The 15,840-nt window shown below is 36.5% G+C and overlaps 2 protein-coding genes across 2 annotated transcripts in view; one reads left to right on the top strand and one right to left on the bottom strand.

Moving 5' to 3' along the window:
* The window catches only part of LOC138175977 (F-box and leucine-rich repeat protein 13-like), a 205,099-nt gene that overhangs the window by 45,389 nt on the left and 143,870 nt on the right, over positions 1-15,840 (top strand). Inside the window, exons 3-4 of the mRNA XM_069106590.1 lie at positions 6,152-6,204; positions 11,526-11,626. Coding sequence (XP_068962691.1) covers positions 6,152-6,204; positions 11,526-11,626 — 154 coding nt within the window. The remainder of the gene's footprint in view (positions 1-6,151; positions 6,205-11,525; positions 11,627-15,840) is intronic.
* The window catches only part of LOC138176045 (leucine-rich repeat-containing protein 17), a 57,231-nt gene that overhangs the window by 36,565 nt on the left and 4,826 nt on the right, over positions 1-15,840 (bottom strand). The window lies entirely within an intron of this gene.

The raw sequence follows: 15,840 nt of genomic DNA, 5'->3' as shown, positions 1-15,840 counted from the left end.
GGGCCCCAGACCTGAGATCATGTCTCTGGAATTGTCCCAGTTTCTCAGTAGGCTCCTATACTGTGAGAAAATTTCCCTTGTTGCAGAACACATTCTCTTATCAGAAAGGACAGAGGGGTGCCTTAAGGAATTTTGTTCCTGGCTGGCCCAAGAACTCTTCCTCCTGCCATATTCCCAAGGTCCATGCCTCTGACAGCTCCCTCAATGTCTGGTATACTCCCTACACTCTCTCATCCAAGGTTCCCAAAGACACCTGGACCCTTAGATTACCTAATTAGTATCCCTGGCATTCCTTTCCCATGTAAACCCCAGCACCATCCTCAGTCTCTTGCAGGTTCCCATAAGGACCCTTCCTCACTTTTGCTAAATTATTACAATAAACTTTTTGCCACTTGACTGAGAGAAGGCTTGAGTGTGTGAATTCATTCCAGGCAACACCTTGGCATTGTTGGGGTCGCAGTGTGCCGAAACCTTGTCAATATATAAGTCCATTAAAAAAATACCACCTTTAGACTGAATTCTGGCTCATACGTATTACTATTTTTAGATATATGTAAGATGCTATTGTGATGAACAAAATACAAGTTAATTCGAATGTTACTGAATTCATAGCAGCACTTTTTTCTCATGTGTGTATATTTGTGTGTGTGTGTGTGTGTGTGTGTAGAGAGAGAGAGAAAAAGAGAGAATGAGAGAGAAAGGGACAGAGAGACAGACAGAGAGAAACTGCTATCATGTCTGAAATTTTTGATGTGAAGGGATTCTTCTATGTGAAAATGTTAGAAACCATTATTTTATAGGCTAGTCCAGTGATTTGTATTTTACATTTATTACCAAAGTCATCAAAAAAATTAAATTATATTTTAAGAGTTTAAATAATGAAAATCAGACTGTTGCAATGAATCCCACAGGATCTGTGTTTGAATTCTGACTCTGTCACATGCTTACCTATGGCACCTTAGGCCAGTCATTCACCTCTCCAGGCCTGAACTTTCTTGTCTATAAAATAAAGAAGTGGCACTAATTGATCTTTAATATCCTTTCTAGATTTAAATCTATGTTCAATATGCTATATTTTTAAAAACAGAGAAATGTATAATACATCTTAGAAAGATTTACAGTAGAGCCTGTTTCCTCACCTGTGAAATGAGAGAGTGGCACTAAAATTAGAGTATTCAGTGGTCTCTCCTGGTGATAACATTTTATAATTTCTGTATACCAGAATGAATAGATTTGAAAATTTACTCTAAGGAATAAGCTTTAATTATATTGAAAGCTTACTAATGTGTAACAGCTGATTCCCTGATAATAACAGAAGAGTAAGGTACATGTACAATAACAATTGTGAGTATATTTAAATAAAGATCACAGACTAAAATAATAAAACTGTTGAGTAGCTTAATTTTATCCTTTGTGCTGATTTCTTTACAGGTGAATAAAGCATGGATTTTTTTAAAAGAAGGAAATAGAAGTAAAAAGTGAGATTTAAATCTACTTCTATGACTATTATATTCTAGTCAGATCATCATAATAAATAAAATTTTGCCTTAATTGCTGGCTATTTTTATAAATTCATTATGCTGACACCAACTTTTCCCATATGTTTACTTTTGATTTTGTAATATCTGTGGTTTACTAGTGGTTCAGTCATTATCTATATGCAGACGATTTCCGGCTCTCTGTATTTAGCTGGTCTTTCTCTTGAGCTTGTCTCTCATTACCAACTGTCTAACTGAACAGTTCAAATTAGATGTCCCCTAGGCATCTCCACCTCAGCATATCCAAAACAGAGCTCATTCTCTTTAATTTTTAATCCTATTCTTCCTTTCTACTTTGTTATTTCTGTGAAGGCATCACTATTTTTCCTAGTCAGCCAATTTTGCAATCTCAAGGTTATCTTCAGTTTCTAACTCTCTCTCATCCCATATATCTAGTAGGTTGCCAAGTCATTGATTCTGTGTTTACCTCTTTCTCATCTGTCTCTTCCCTAATCACATGATCCCGACCTTTGTTGAGGTCATCATCACCTCTTGCCTGTATTGTTACAATAATATCCCTTCTGATCCACCCTCAAGGCAACTGCCAAATGGATATTCCCAAGGCCTGGGTTTGACCATGTCATTTTCTCACTCAGCAAGCTGCTGTGGCTCCCTGTCATCCCTAGGATAAACTAGAAAGTCCTCTATTTGCCATTTAAAAAAACTTTACAACTAGGCTCCAGCTTTCCTTTAGAGCCTTATTAATGATTGCTTTTTCTCAAAAGCTCTATGGTTCAACCAAACTGGTCATATTTGGCATTCTATCTCCCATCTCATTCCTTTGCATAGGTTCTCACTGCTACCTCTTAGATTTTCTAGTTTTCTTGAAAACTTAGTTCAAATAAATTCTCCTACATGGAGTCTCATCTCCTCAGTTTCTAGTACCTTCCCACCCCAAATTACTTAGTATTTTTATATTTCCTATATATAAGCTTCTTTTGAGGGCAAGGACTGTTTCATTTTTGTCTTTGATTCCTCACTGCTTAGTCATTTAATAAATGCTAGTTGATTAATTGTTTCATTTCCCTGGCTTTTTTCAAGATTCAACTCAATCTATTCACCAATTCCCTTAGCTTCTGGGGTCACTCTCTCTGAGGTTATGTTCCATCTACTCTTAACTACGCCTGTTTGTTCACGTGTCGTCCCCCTTACTAGACTGAGCACCTTGAGGATTGAGACTGTTTTTCCTTTGGTTTGTATCCCTAGCCCTTCACACAGTGCCTGGCATGTAGTAAGTGTTTAATAAATGCTTATTTACTCACATCCTTCCCGAGTACTTATTACAAATAATGAATAACTTAGACCCAGATTTTGACAAATGTAAACTACTATGTTATCAATTGTTTTTGCCAGTTAGGTAAGTATGATTCTTGTGTAACTGGGAGGATTAGCTAGTGAGGCCAGCTTTTATGAGAATGCACAGGGGCATAGCTCATATGAACTATGGGGCATATGCAATCATTTAGTTCACCTAACCACATGGTGAAGAAACAGATTTTTGATTGACTGCTGAGAGGCGCTAACTGGTTAAAATAAGTTTCCTAGTATTTCCTGAATTCTGATGAGAGACATATCCAGCTTCTGAATGGGGAGAGGCCTCAAGGCCTTCCTCACCCAGGGCTGACATGAGGACCATGAATACAGATTTTTGTTTTTTTCTTTGCATTTGTTTTCCCATCTTTTAGGTGAAAATATACTGGAGACAACTATGACCTACTGGGTGCTGAGAGTTCAGAATGGTGAGACATCAGATGCCTAGGAGGTATAGTCTATCCTAGATTTTGTGGCAAGCCTAGATAGTGAGGGGTGAAGTTTTTAGCAACCTGTTTGACCTAGCATTGATTGAAAAGTAGCCAAGGGGGAGCCACAGCAGTTCATCAATTGGCCATACCACATTTGCAAGTGAACTTGCAAGTGAACTTAGAGCAAATACCTTGTAGCAACCACTTTAAGTTGGAGTCCACTCTCCCCAGGGATCAGTGGTATGGTACAGGTAGGAGTATGCTCCTAGGTCTTACGGAAAATGTATGTTAATTGGTTAAATTACATAGGGGTGCTAATTGCTAGGGGTTGATATTAGGGACAGGACACTGGAATGAGGGTTCAAGTTGATGCTATTAGAGAAAAATCACTGCATTTGCAGGGTCTCTAAAGGGAGATGCAATTTTGCTCTGAGGAGCTGAGTTGTTAGTATAAGCAGGGTTTGGGACAAGAATCTTCTGACTTGGGCTGTGATTAGATGAGAAGTGATTGAGTTTATTATGTTTGTTTCCTTGAAAATCATAAATTAGCTATAATAATTAGTGGTAATACCTTTTAAAACTCAGCAAAGAGAAAAAGTATTGTCATTGGAAAATATAAACCTAATAAGTCACTTATTTAACAAGGTATCTCAGTTAACAGCTTCTCCTTTGCTGGTTTATCATCTAGATCTTGTCTCTAAATGATGTGTCCCTAAGGCTCTCTCTTATGCCCTCTACTCCTCTGTTTCTCCACTGACTCTCTTGGTGACCTTATCAGCTCCATTTGGGTTTAATTATCATCTCTCTGCTAACGACACCCATATCTATGTATTTGGTCTCTCCCCTAAGCTTTGATCCTGTGTCACTAATTGCCTACTAGATATTTCAAACTGGACGTCCTGGAGACGTCTCAAGTTTAACATTTCTCAAAGTTTATATTTATATTTTCCCCCAAGCACAGTCCTCTTCCAAACTTCTCCACTTCAGAACTACTGCCTTTCTTCCAGTACTGCAGTCCAGACAAACTGCCCATCTCTTTCTTCTTCACACATGAATGCAGTCTCTGAGCTAACTGCTGTTGCACTGGGCGTGTCCTCCACGTTTGTAACATACCTCTCTTCTCCTCCATCATATGAAATCCTGTTTTTCAGGTTCAGCTCAAGTACTGCCTCCACATGAAACCTTTCTGATATCTCCAGTGGCTAGATCCTTCTCTCTCAAACTACCTTGTATTTAACCACTTTTAAAATTTGCATTAATTGTCTTTTTAATGTATACTGCATGTATTGCATATATGTATACATATTCTTTATGTACTTTTGTATTTTCTTGCTGTATCCTTTATTACAAGTAAACTTCTCTCAAACAGTGATTATTTCATTCATTCTATTTGTATCTCTAACACATAACAGAACCTGGCACGATCCGAGACACTAATCAGTACTTATTGATAAAGACAGAATCTTTGAAACTTCATTTTAAAATTGAAAGGGTAGTCTCACTAAACTCAGGCAGTTGTTCAGACCAGTAAAAATATTTTTCACCCAAATCCAGTTAACATGTATTGCTTTTGGAATCTATATTTTCCTTAAGTTGTACTGATGACTTCCAACATCAACATTTCTTTCAAAGGTCTCTTTCTATTTTTTGGTTCTTAACATACTTCTGGTTTGCATCATTAATTTAGGAGGTGGTCCACTTTTTATAGTGGAAGAAATGTTACTTAAGATAGAATTATAATTAAGTAAATATATGAAAGATGTGTCATTGCATTAATGAAAGGAACTTCTGATGGGGGAGCTCCTTCCATTAACAAATGGGACTAGGTAGATAAGCCTTAGGAAGATGCCTGAAGCAATTTGGTTTAAGGGGCTTGCCCTGCTTCATAGATAGGATTTGAATCTCTCTATTTGAACTCTATCTGCTATGTGATGCCTCTTTGTGTTTCTGTGTACTTAGAATGAATAGCATAATTTTTCTTATTAATTGAGGCTTGTATTGACATGAGAAGAGGAGCTGCTACCTATGAACTTGACTAGCAGAAGTACATTCCCTCCTTGTTCTGGTCTACCTCATCTTGTTGCTCCCCCAGAATGCCTGTGCACCCCTCATCAGAATCCCGCGCCTCCATGACATCCTCCTTGTTGACCTGAGATGGAAGTGATTTCACTTTCCATTAAACATCTGTGCCCCATCATTTCTATCTGTTCCACTCATATGGCATTTATATATAACATAATACATTAGAATGTTTCTTTGAAAATATTCATATTTTACCTTTATGGATAGATATAAGTGTTTATTGAACAGGAACATCTTCTTTGAATTGTCTTCCCTCTCCCCTCCCCTTCACTATCATCATGCCTTACATATAGTAGGCATGCTAAATATTTATTGAATAATACATCTCTGAAAATTTTGCCTGTAGCATTTTTAATAATGATTTGAAATTTGCCTTTGAGCAACTTATATAAACTGTTAGTTTTTGGTGAATGGAGGATTTTGTGCCAATTTCTAAGGTGTGCTGTGGAAAAATACAAGCATTAGTTTTATTGAAGTGTTTTGAAGGTTCAAGCCTGTAATGTATGCTGTTATTCTGAAATGAGTAATTTCTTTCTTTCCACTTCCCCTTTTTATCTTCATGAAATTATAAGCTTGTCTGCATATTGTAATTTTAGGCCAAGAGGAACCACTTCCTTGGAAAAGCAGGCATATACTTAGAATGAATTGCATGCCAAAATTTCTCTTCTTGTTTTCTAATGAATGGTACTACATTATATGTCATCTTGCTGTTATTCATACTCTTGGGGGAAAAAAGTTTAAACATGTGCAATAAATCTCCTAACGACATGTTATTTATGTTTGATTTAGATCAATGTAAAAATTTGCAAGAATTAAATGTCTCTGAATGCAAAGGATTAAATGTGAGTATCATCTTTTTTTTCTATAAAAGCATTTGGCATATATTACATATGTGCATATATGTTATATGTATGTATATATGCACATACATATGTGTGCATATATGTATATATGGATATGGAGAGAGAGAAAGAATGAATGAATATTAGCATTTGCAATTTGGAGTACTAATATATATTTAGGAATGCTACCAAAAGAAAGTTATATTCCATGTATTTATTTTTAAAGGTTGGGTGTCAATTCTATGAGAGAAAGGCAAGCTGTTTAAAATTGGCAAGAAATTTCTCTCCTTATATTTACTGTAAATAATAACCTTGAAGGAATGTGCCTATTACTATCAATGCTGGCAAATGTTTATAAGCCAAAGATTACATTAAAATGAACCATATTTATAATCTTAAGCAACTCTCTAAGACTGTAAATTGCAGAGAAATGACCAATTTGCATTAGTAGAGGGAGTATCCTCATTGTATGTTCCTTATATTAATGAAAGCTAGTTAAATACACACACATAGTTATTTACACATATGTGTATATGTACACATGTGCATATACGAACATATGCATACACAGATTCCTATATACATGTCCACACATGTATGCATATATTCATATATATATATATATATTAGACACACATAAACACACACATATATGGCAATGGACCAAATTTCCAAATTCCATTTCCATGGAATTTGAGTGTTTCCATGACCAAATTGGTTGTCAGTTATCTGCATAACTCTCATCCATGGAATTCAGTCTTACCCTGATCAAAACCTTTCCAGACCTTAATACATGATCTTTACCACCTGATGTGGCTAAAGAAACTTCTTGTCTGGTGGCTAGCTCTCTGTCAATGAGCCTCTTTTGACAAGTCTAAACTTTGGATGAGTGGAATGTAGTCCAACACTAACCTCATCCCCTAGATCTTTCTAGTTTAATCAGGCCTGTCAGTGTGTGGACCCCGCGGGCATAGACTTTGAAAAATCAAAGCCACTTTCATGCCACAATGAAGCATCCTAATAGGACTAATATATATTTAGGACTTCATTGTAGAGCACCAATCATTAAATTAAGTTCAGTGAATAGATTGGTCCAATGCTGGTTCACTTGCCCCTTGATAAATATCTGGGGAAGTGACAATGAAGACAATTTTTTAAGTAGCTGGATCCTTAATTAAATATCTATTAATTTTTAAAAAAGAGTATTTTTCTATGAACTGAGAGCGGTTATATTTTAGTGTGAATTCTGAAAAAAAGCAAGTACTTTTAAGTATTTTTTTCTCAATTTATCTGTAAAACAGATAGTCAAACTTGGTTCTTATCTTTTTAATAGGACTATATGTATATTTATTTATATATACGCATATGTATTTATGTGTACATACATATGTATATATGTATGTACATACCTATTTTACACACACACACACACACACACACACGTGATATAATCACAGATTTTCTGCCTCACCTACCACCCCAGGTTGTATTTCCTAATCTAGAAAACAAATTCAATTTTTTTTCAATATGATTTCCTTCCACATGTTTGCCACTTGTCAGTAGCAGTAGTGCCACACCTCTCAATTGTTGGTAAGAGATGATGACAAAGCATTAAGATTTTTAATGAACCATTTCTGCCAGAAGTAAATGAAACAGTGCATAATTATCCATGTGGCACAGATTGTCTCAGAGTCTACCGTGTATATGGCCCTGTTCTAAGTGATATGGGAATACAAAAAATAACTTGATTCAATTCAGTTCAACAAATATTTACTAAGCAGACAGAATATACAAGCATCACAGATAGTGTTCAGTCGTTGCCTTTTTTGGGGACAGTGCTGACTGGTCAGACCTCTTCAGCTGCTTCTGTCATTTCTTCAGATGTTTTCCACCAAGAGAGACTGCTACTCTTGAATTATATTCTTGGCTGCTAACTGAGCAGTTATGGTGGTCTCCAGTTTTCACAGCATCTGGCAGCAATTTCCTCATATAATCCACCCTATCCTCCTCAATTTTGATGGTAAAATGTTATTTTTAAGTAAGGAAAAATATAAATGAAATATAAATACAGTGTCTATGCATATAATTTTCAAGTGCTTTTAATTGTTCAAAACCTCCCCTCTTCCTCCCCTATTGCCTACTAAGTTATTGTCATTGTGGATTAAAATCAGCTGCTTTGTTTGTGCTCAACAACATAGAGGAAACACCTATGGATAGCCAGTAGATAATATCATCAAGATTTGGAGTTGTAAGAGTCCTTGGAGATCACCTAATCCAACCCCTCATTGCACAGATGAGGTAATGGGGTCCAGCGAAGTTAAGTGACTTGCTCAGGATTATATGAGGAATATGAGCCTAGTCAGGATTGGAAACTGGACATCTGACTCCAAAGCTACCATTCTTTCCACTATGCTCTGTTGTTACGTCATAGACACTTACTTTGAAGTGATTAGGTTGCTTCTTTATGTTGATATAGGCCCCTAAAGGGAACTCCATAATGCTAAGAGATATCAAAAACCATATGAGAAGCTACATCAGAAAGAGGAGTTGCATTCTTTTTATTTGTATTGTTACTTCTTTACAAAATGATAATGTGCTTCCCCCATCAGAAAGACAGAAAATTTTCCCTCCCTGATTCTCCAGATGTTTTTCCTCTAGCTGTAGTCACTTTTGCCAAATTTCCTTCATTCATGGATTGATTCATTCATTTAGCAAGTATTTTTTGAACCTACTGTGTGCTAGGCACTGTGGGAAATAGCAAAATGTATAAAACTTTTTTTTTTGGTAATTTGTGTATTATGTCTCAAGTAAATTTAAATATTCTTTGAATTTGCCAGTCTAGTGAGAAAGTCAAACCTCAGTAACATCTGCATCAAATTTGGAAACATCAAAGTATTTACCAACTATAATTTCTAATAATATGTGGTACTGCTAATTTCATCCAGATTTTACTATTGTTCTCAGTGAAAAAGGCATTTTAAATGCAAGCTTACATTTAAAGAACTATATTTATTCAGCATGCTTCAATTTCTCACAGAAACTCGTCTAATGTTTTATGTTTAAAAAATCCAAAGAGCATCATAGACAAATTTGCAAACTGTTATAGGCCCTCAAATATTTATTGACGTTGTATTTATACGCTTAGTCATTTTGAAAAGAATTCCTAGGTCACTTGAGAAACAGAGGGTATAGCTGATTTGAACTTGTTTTGACATCTGTCTGTTCTAGACAGAAGAACAGGGAGCTGACTGCTTTCTAGTTTGACTTACCTCAAAGGACTGCCATGCTGTAGCAGATCAAGAATTCCTATCTCCTATTTCTCTTTGCTGAGAGGCCACGCTTTGTTCTTCTCTATATCTGTACCTGAAGAAGTATGTAAGCTAGTACTCTGTCTTCCTTTTACTCTGTTAGTTTGCCTTTCCAGTACCTTTCATTGTTGAGTACCAGTGCAATAGAGTGCTTCTAGTTGGCACAGCATTTTCAGAAACATGCTCAGTTTTCCACTTATGCCTCTCTCATCACCAGCTTTCTATCCTTCCCCTTTCCTGCCACAAAAATGGTCCCACATTCTTTCTAGCTGATTCCACCTGTAGCCAGAGATGGGTAGCAGTGTCCGAATTCTTCACAGAGAGGGAATCTTGCCAGTCCAGCAGAAGGAAGGACAGGATTTTTTTTCACCATATAAATGATTACATATCCAAAACATTAGCAGTATTGTATCACTTATTGAAAGCCTGGAAGATATACTTCAGGTAGCATCCTTGCCCTCAGAGCTTTTCCTATAGCTAAAGACTCAGGGGACTGTCATTCAGTCACCCTATGGACAAATCTGTGCAGACACACAGGGCACACATCTCCATTGCCTTGGCACTTTGGCCAGCCCCTATCATAGTAGAGTAGGCCCTTGTTGACCAGCCCTAGCTATATGTTGTTTTATGACTAGAGGAAATACCTGGGACAAGATGTTTATCACTGGAAATGATGCTGAAATTAAAGATTCTCAGCTTCTGGTAGGCGTAGAATTGGCCTATGTCTCCTCTGCAGTGTTGGGCATGACCACCTGGGCAACAAGACTATGCTTGCCACTTATTCCCTCTCTTAGATATATAGTCATGTACCCTTTTAAAACACTACGGTTAAATACCTGTGCTGAGCTTGTCATTCTAGGTATAGAACTAAAATTCTGCCTGAGTTTTATAATATGCTACAAACTTAAAATAAGGAACTATTCATTAATAAAGTCTGTCTGTTGATCATAGTTGTTGCACTGTGCCTGGAGTAAGGAAAAATTGAATTCAAATCTGGCCTCATGCACTTAGTAGCAGTGTGATCCTAGACAAATCCCATCACCTCTTTTTGCCTCAGTTTCCCTAATTGTGTTGTGAGAATCAACACATAGTAGGTGCTTAATGTTTATTCCTTCTCTCCTACTGGTTGATAGTAATCCTGTTTTTTGGAATTTTCTATTGTTTCAAATGTAGGCAGTTTTTTTTGTATCTTTACAGTTAAGGCAATTTGGCATTTTCTCATCTTAGAGCTGGTTTTGGGGTAGTTTAAATTTAAATGTGAAATTGGTATTGCAGAGGAATGGAATGGGTCATTTCTAAATAAAGTTAATAGACTGACTAAACATAGCTGCAAAAAAAGTGCAGTTTTCCACTCAAAACCAATTAGTGCCACAACGAATTAGCCCACATGGACTGAAAACTGAATTATACTATGTAAGTAGGAAGCAGCATTGTGTAATGGGGAAAAGACCTGAAGTTGTAGTCAAGGCAAGACTGAAGAATGAATCTATGACCTTGGACAAATCAGTTCATTTTTTGTTGGTATAATGGGGATATGTTGTCCATTTGTTTTTCAGTAGTGTCTGACCTTTTGTGACCCCATTTGGAGTTTTCTTGGCAGAGATCATGGATCAGTTTGACATTTCCTTTCCAGCTCATTTTATGGATGAGGAAACTGAGGCAAACAGGGTTAAGTGACTTTCCCAGGGTCACGCATCTAGTTGTCTGAGGCCAGATTTGAACTCAGAAAAATGAGTCTTCCTGACTTCAGGTTTGACTATCTACTGTGCCACAGAGCTGCCAAAATGGGGATAATATCTATAACTACCTCAGAGGAGTGGTAAGGATTGAACATGTTAATGCAGTCAATGTGCTTTATTAAGTTTAATGTGATTATATAATATCTTCTTTTTTTTGTGCTAAGACTATAAATATGTATTTCATTAGGAGCTGAGTAGAAGAAATAGGGAGAAAATGGGAAGGCCGCAAATCACATCAGATTTTAATAAGGATTGTTTGTTTGTTTCTCTTCAGGATGATGTAATGAGATATGTGTCAGAAGGCTGCCCAGCTCTTACCCATCTGAATATAGCTCACACAGATATTAGTAATAGAACACTAAGACTACTATCAAGGTAATTTTTCCCCTGCCTGAATTAGGTTGATGAGAAATAAGTGACATTAAGTTCACTAGTGCATCTACTTTCATTTAGAAATGTGGCATTTATCCTGAATGTTTTGAGAGAAACCAAAGCTTTATAAGGCAGTCACCACCTTTGACCCATTTGCTTGTTACATGTTCATCAGTCTGTGCTTCCTTCCTTTCACGACATCTCCGTTCTCCCTACCTTTGTCCACTCATCAGTCACTAGTGGTTGACCATTCCATGCATGATATGGATATTGCTTTATGCTTGCTTTTATCCCATAGGCTTGATAGAAAGAAACTACTAGCAATTGACAAAGTCACAAACTCAGGCCTCAATTCATAGTGTTCACTTCTTCATTTGAAGAACAGGTTTAGAAGAAATAGTGGAATCTGTGGGAAGCATTCCAATCAGGGATTAAAAGAGCTCCTTGAATGTGAGATTTTACAATGTAAGAAGAGAGGTGACACAATCTGTTTTTCTGAAAAGCTTAAAGTAGAGGGTAGGAAACCATTTTTATATAAGTTTAGGTACTACTTTTTGCATATTCCCAGTCCAAAAATGTCTATTGGAAAAAAGAAAACATTCTTAAGTACAATCTCAGTTGAAGGTAGAATGATGGATTAGGTGATATTTTAAGTTTTAGCAGTTAGTCAGGAAACATGCATTAAGTGTCTACTGTGGGCCAGGCATTGTGCTAACCCCCAGCATTGCTCTGAATATTCCAGGTAGAAGAGCTAGAGAGGAGAAAAAACTACTCTGCCTCTGAGATAGGAGAAAGGGAAGAGATAAGGATGAGATTTAAAGATATATTGGCATATAACTGATATCAGATAGCTTACCCTCTCAGGATGGGAGGAGGAGAGGTAGAATTTGGAACTCAAAACTTAAAAAAAATGATAATGTTAAAAATGTTTTACATGTAATGAATGGGAGGAAATAAAATGTTTTTTTAAAAAAAGATATGTTGAGGTGTGAAGAAAAGAAATTGAAACATTTCACATCAGGGGTTCTCAATCAATTTCCTCAGTAAATTAGGAGATGAGAACATCTCCTGACAATTAGAGCAGGGTGAGTTTGTGAATTTAAAGAAAGCAGAAAGGGTTTGTAACAGCTCTTTTGGGAAAAGTGATCTTTACTTGCAATATTTTTCCATTTGTAAGGAGAGAGGTAAGACTTAGTTCCTTAAGCCAGTAGAAACAAAAATTAATTCTCTGAAAATTCATCCTCTAGTTATTTTTTTTAATATATAAGACACTAAGGATTTATATAGGCTTTTCTGAACAATTGACAGTAGTCAATTATCTTTATGATGAAAGGACTTGCCAAAAAACTTAATTTGATAATGAATTTTGATGTTCTCCACATAATTTTTTATTGTTACCAGAAAAATATAGCCATTCATTACATATGTAACACATATGTAATATAAAAATTTATAGTTAAGCACAACCAAAAACTAACATTCTTTAATTTTTAGGTAAAATTCTATAGACAACTTCTTTGGGGTTTCTGAAAATATGAAAAAATATCCACAAGGGCTTTATGTGTGATTAAAACATGGTATTTTAAAATTTCATAGAAAAAATAGTGGATAATGAGCTGTAAATAGGCATAATGTCTGATATCCTATAGGAAAACATAATTTTATCATTCTTCATATTTAAAGAAATACTATTTTTCTCCTACTTGTGATTTGTGTCATAATTTTTAAAAAGCAGTGTAATGAGAGTCAGTGTGACATATTGGATAGAGGAAAGTCTAGGAGTCAGGAAGTTCAAGTCCCATCTCTCCCACAAACTCTGTATGTGACCTGGGGTAAGTCACTTCACTTCTAAGTGCCCCAGACAACTCTCTTAAGCCTGAGAGTGCAGAGAAGGTGAGGCCGCCCTGCATTGGATGAGGGAGTTTTCTCATCTGTAAGTTAGTTCTCTATACCCTGGGTCTGGTTCAAAAAAGGGGAAAAAAAGTGAAGCAAACATAAAATATAATACATATTCGTTTCTTAATTCTTCAGGAGTAATGTCCTATCCAATCTCCTCTCTTCTGTTTTTGTCTTTTTTGGACAAATTACTATTTGTCAATACCTCTCCTGGAAAGTGATTGAGAAGAGAAAGCATAAAGGAAACACAGATCAGTTTAAATGTTGATTCTTGAATTTTGTCTCAATCCCTCCTTCAAGGTGAATTATGTCGATAATTTTCCTGGACTATGTAGAACAATAATAGGGCTCGAAGTAAACGTCAAATCTCGTCTAGTCCATCTTTCAGCATTGAGTGGGGATTGTAACCTTTTTCTCTTGCTTTTTAAATCTCTTTTCCTCCTCTTGCGGATACTTAATAAATGTTGTTGGATTGAATTGATGATCTTATCCTGTCCCAGACTTCCCGCCATTACTTCTCTGTACTCTTCCACTTACATCTTGTCTGTATCCTGAGCTCAAGTCACACACATTTCCAATTACCCGCTGGGCATTTCTACTTACACTTCAAACTCATAATGTTAAAAGCTGAATTCATACAAAATAGGCAAAGACTCTTCCCCTTCTCCTGATCCTCCTATCATTTTGAATGGTGCCCCTGGTTACTTGGGGCTCAAAGCTTAGTAATTGTTCTTTATTCCCCCCTTTTGCCTTGACCTTCACCATTCAATTCCTTTCCATGACCTGTTGATTCTACCTCTTCCTTTTTATCACCTCTTCTTCTCTTCCCTTGACATCAGCCTAGTTCATGCCCTCAGTACCTTTCATTTAGATTATGCCAATAACCTTCTAACTGGTTCATCAACTTCCATTGTACTCTGTGTACACTAGTTGCCATGTTTATTTTCCTAAAACATTGAATGATGGCACACTTGTGCTCAGAAGCCTTCAGTGACTCTTTAGCTGTCATGCAAGGCCCTCCACACTCTGGCCATAACTCACCCTTCCATATACCCTCTGCTATAGTCAAACTAGATCACTCACTATTCCCCAAACATTCTTCAAATTTTCCTAGTTAGGTGGCTTTACTCATGGTATGTCCTACATATTATTTAAGACTTGTACTTTTTCCATGATGGTTTCCCTTGTTTCTCCCTAGCCCAAAGGGAGTTCTTCCATCTCTGAATTCCCAGGGCAATTTGTGCCTCTTTGGTGATACTTGTTATGTTCTCCTTTGCATTAGACCTTCTTGTGTTCAGGTTTTCTCTCCCCTCCTACACTGTTGCTTCTTAGCACCAGCAGCCACATGTTCCCCAGCACAAAGCACATCAAGTACAGGATCGTGTACAGGATCTCTATTAGCATCCTCAGTGCCTTCCCTAGGCACATAATAAATTTTTGCTGAATATAATTATTATGTAAAGTTAAAAAATTCTTACTTGGCGACTAATACGACTAGGTCAAGCTGCCCATGACCCCTGAGAGGAAACCTGAGGATATTGAGATAGGTGTAGTAATAAGACAACATTATCACCTAATGCCGTGTTATGGATTTCAACATAGAACTGAAAGTTAATATAGCACAGTGGCTAGAGATGGCCAGACCTGTATTCAAATTCTGCCTCTGGCACATGCTGGCTATGTGACCCAGGGCAGGACATTTAACCTGTCATTTCCCCAGATAATTAAGATGCATTGCAGAGAAGGTAGGGGAAACTTCTTCAATGAGGTACAGGTCTGATTTGAAAAAAAAAAATTCCTCTATTACAGCTTACTAACAAAAGAGGGATGACTTATTCATATTAGAGAAAAAATATGCTCTTATAAGAAGATTCTTTATGTAGTTCCTTTTAATAATCAGCTCCCCTAATAAATTTAATATAAAGACAATTTTTCAGGACTATTCATAAAGCCAAAGAGCAAAGGTTATTTAACTAGGGGCTCATGAACTTCCTTTTATAACATTTCAATAACTCCATTTCAGTGTGATTGATTTCCTTTGTAATCCTACATATATTTTTATTTTATGTGGTTTAAAACATTCTTTTGAGAAGGGATTCATAGGCTTCACCAGACCACCAGAGGGGACCATAACACATACACACACACAAAAGGCTAATATGCCAGTTACTTAGTTTTTTACTTCTTAATTGTTCTTGTTAAGAGAATAATGAGTAAATTATGAAGATGATGTCTTAGGAAAAAGAAAGTGACATTGATTATCCTGCCCACATGACAAAAAGTATACTTCTTAAAGACATACTCTTCTTTTTCCTTTATTT

Source organism: Petaurus breviceps, unplaced genomic scaffold (assembly GCF_028583685.1).
Source record: "Petaurus breviceps papuanus isolate PSGF00001 unplaced genomic scaffold, PetGlider_PUasm1.0 80, whole genome shotgun sequence".
NCBI lineage: Eukaryota > Metazoa > Chordata > Mammalia > Diprotodontia > Petauridae > Petaurus > Petaurus breviceps.
The sequence above is the reverse complement of the archived record's forward strand: the minus strand, read 5'-3'. Positions and strand labels throughout refer to the sequence as shown.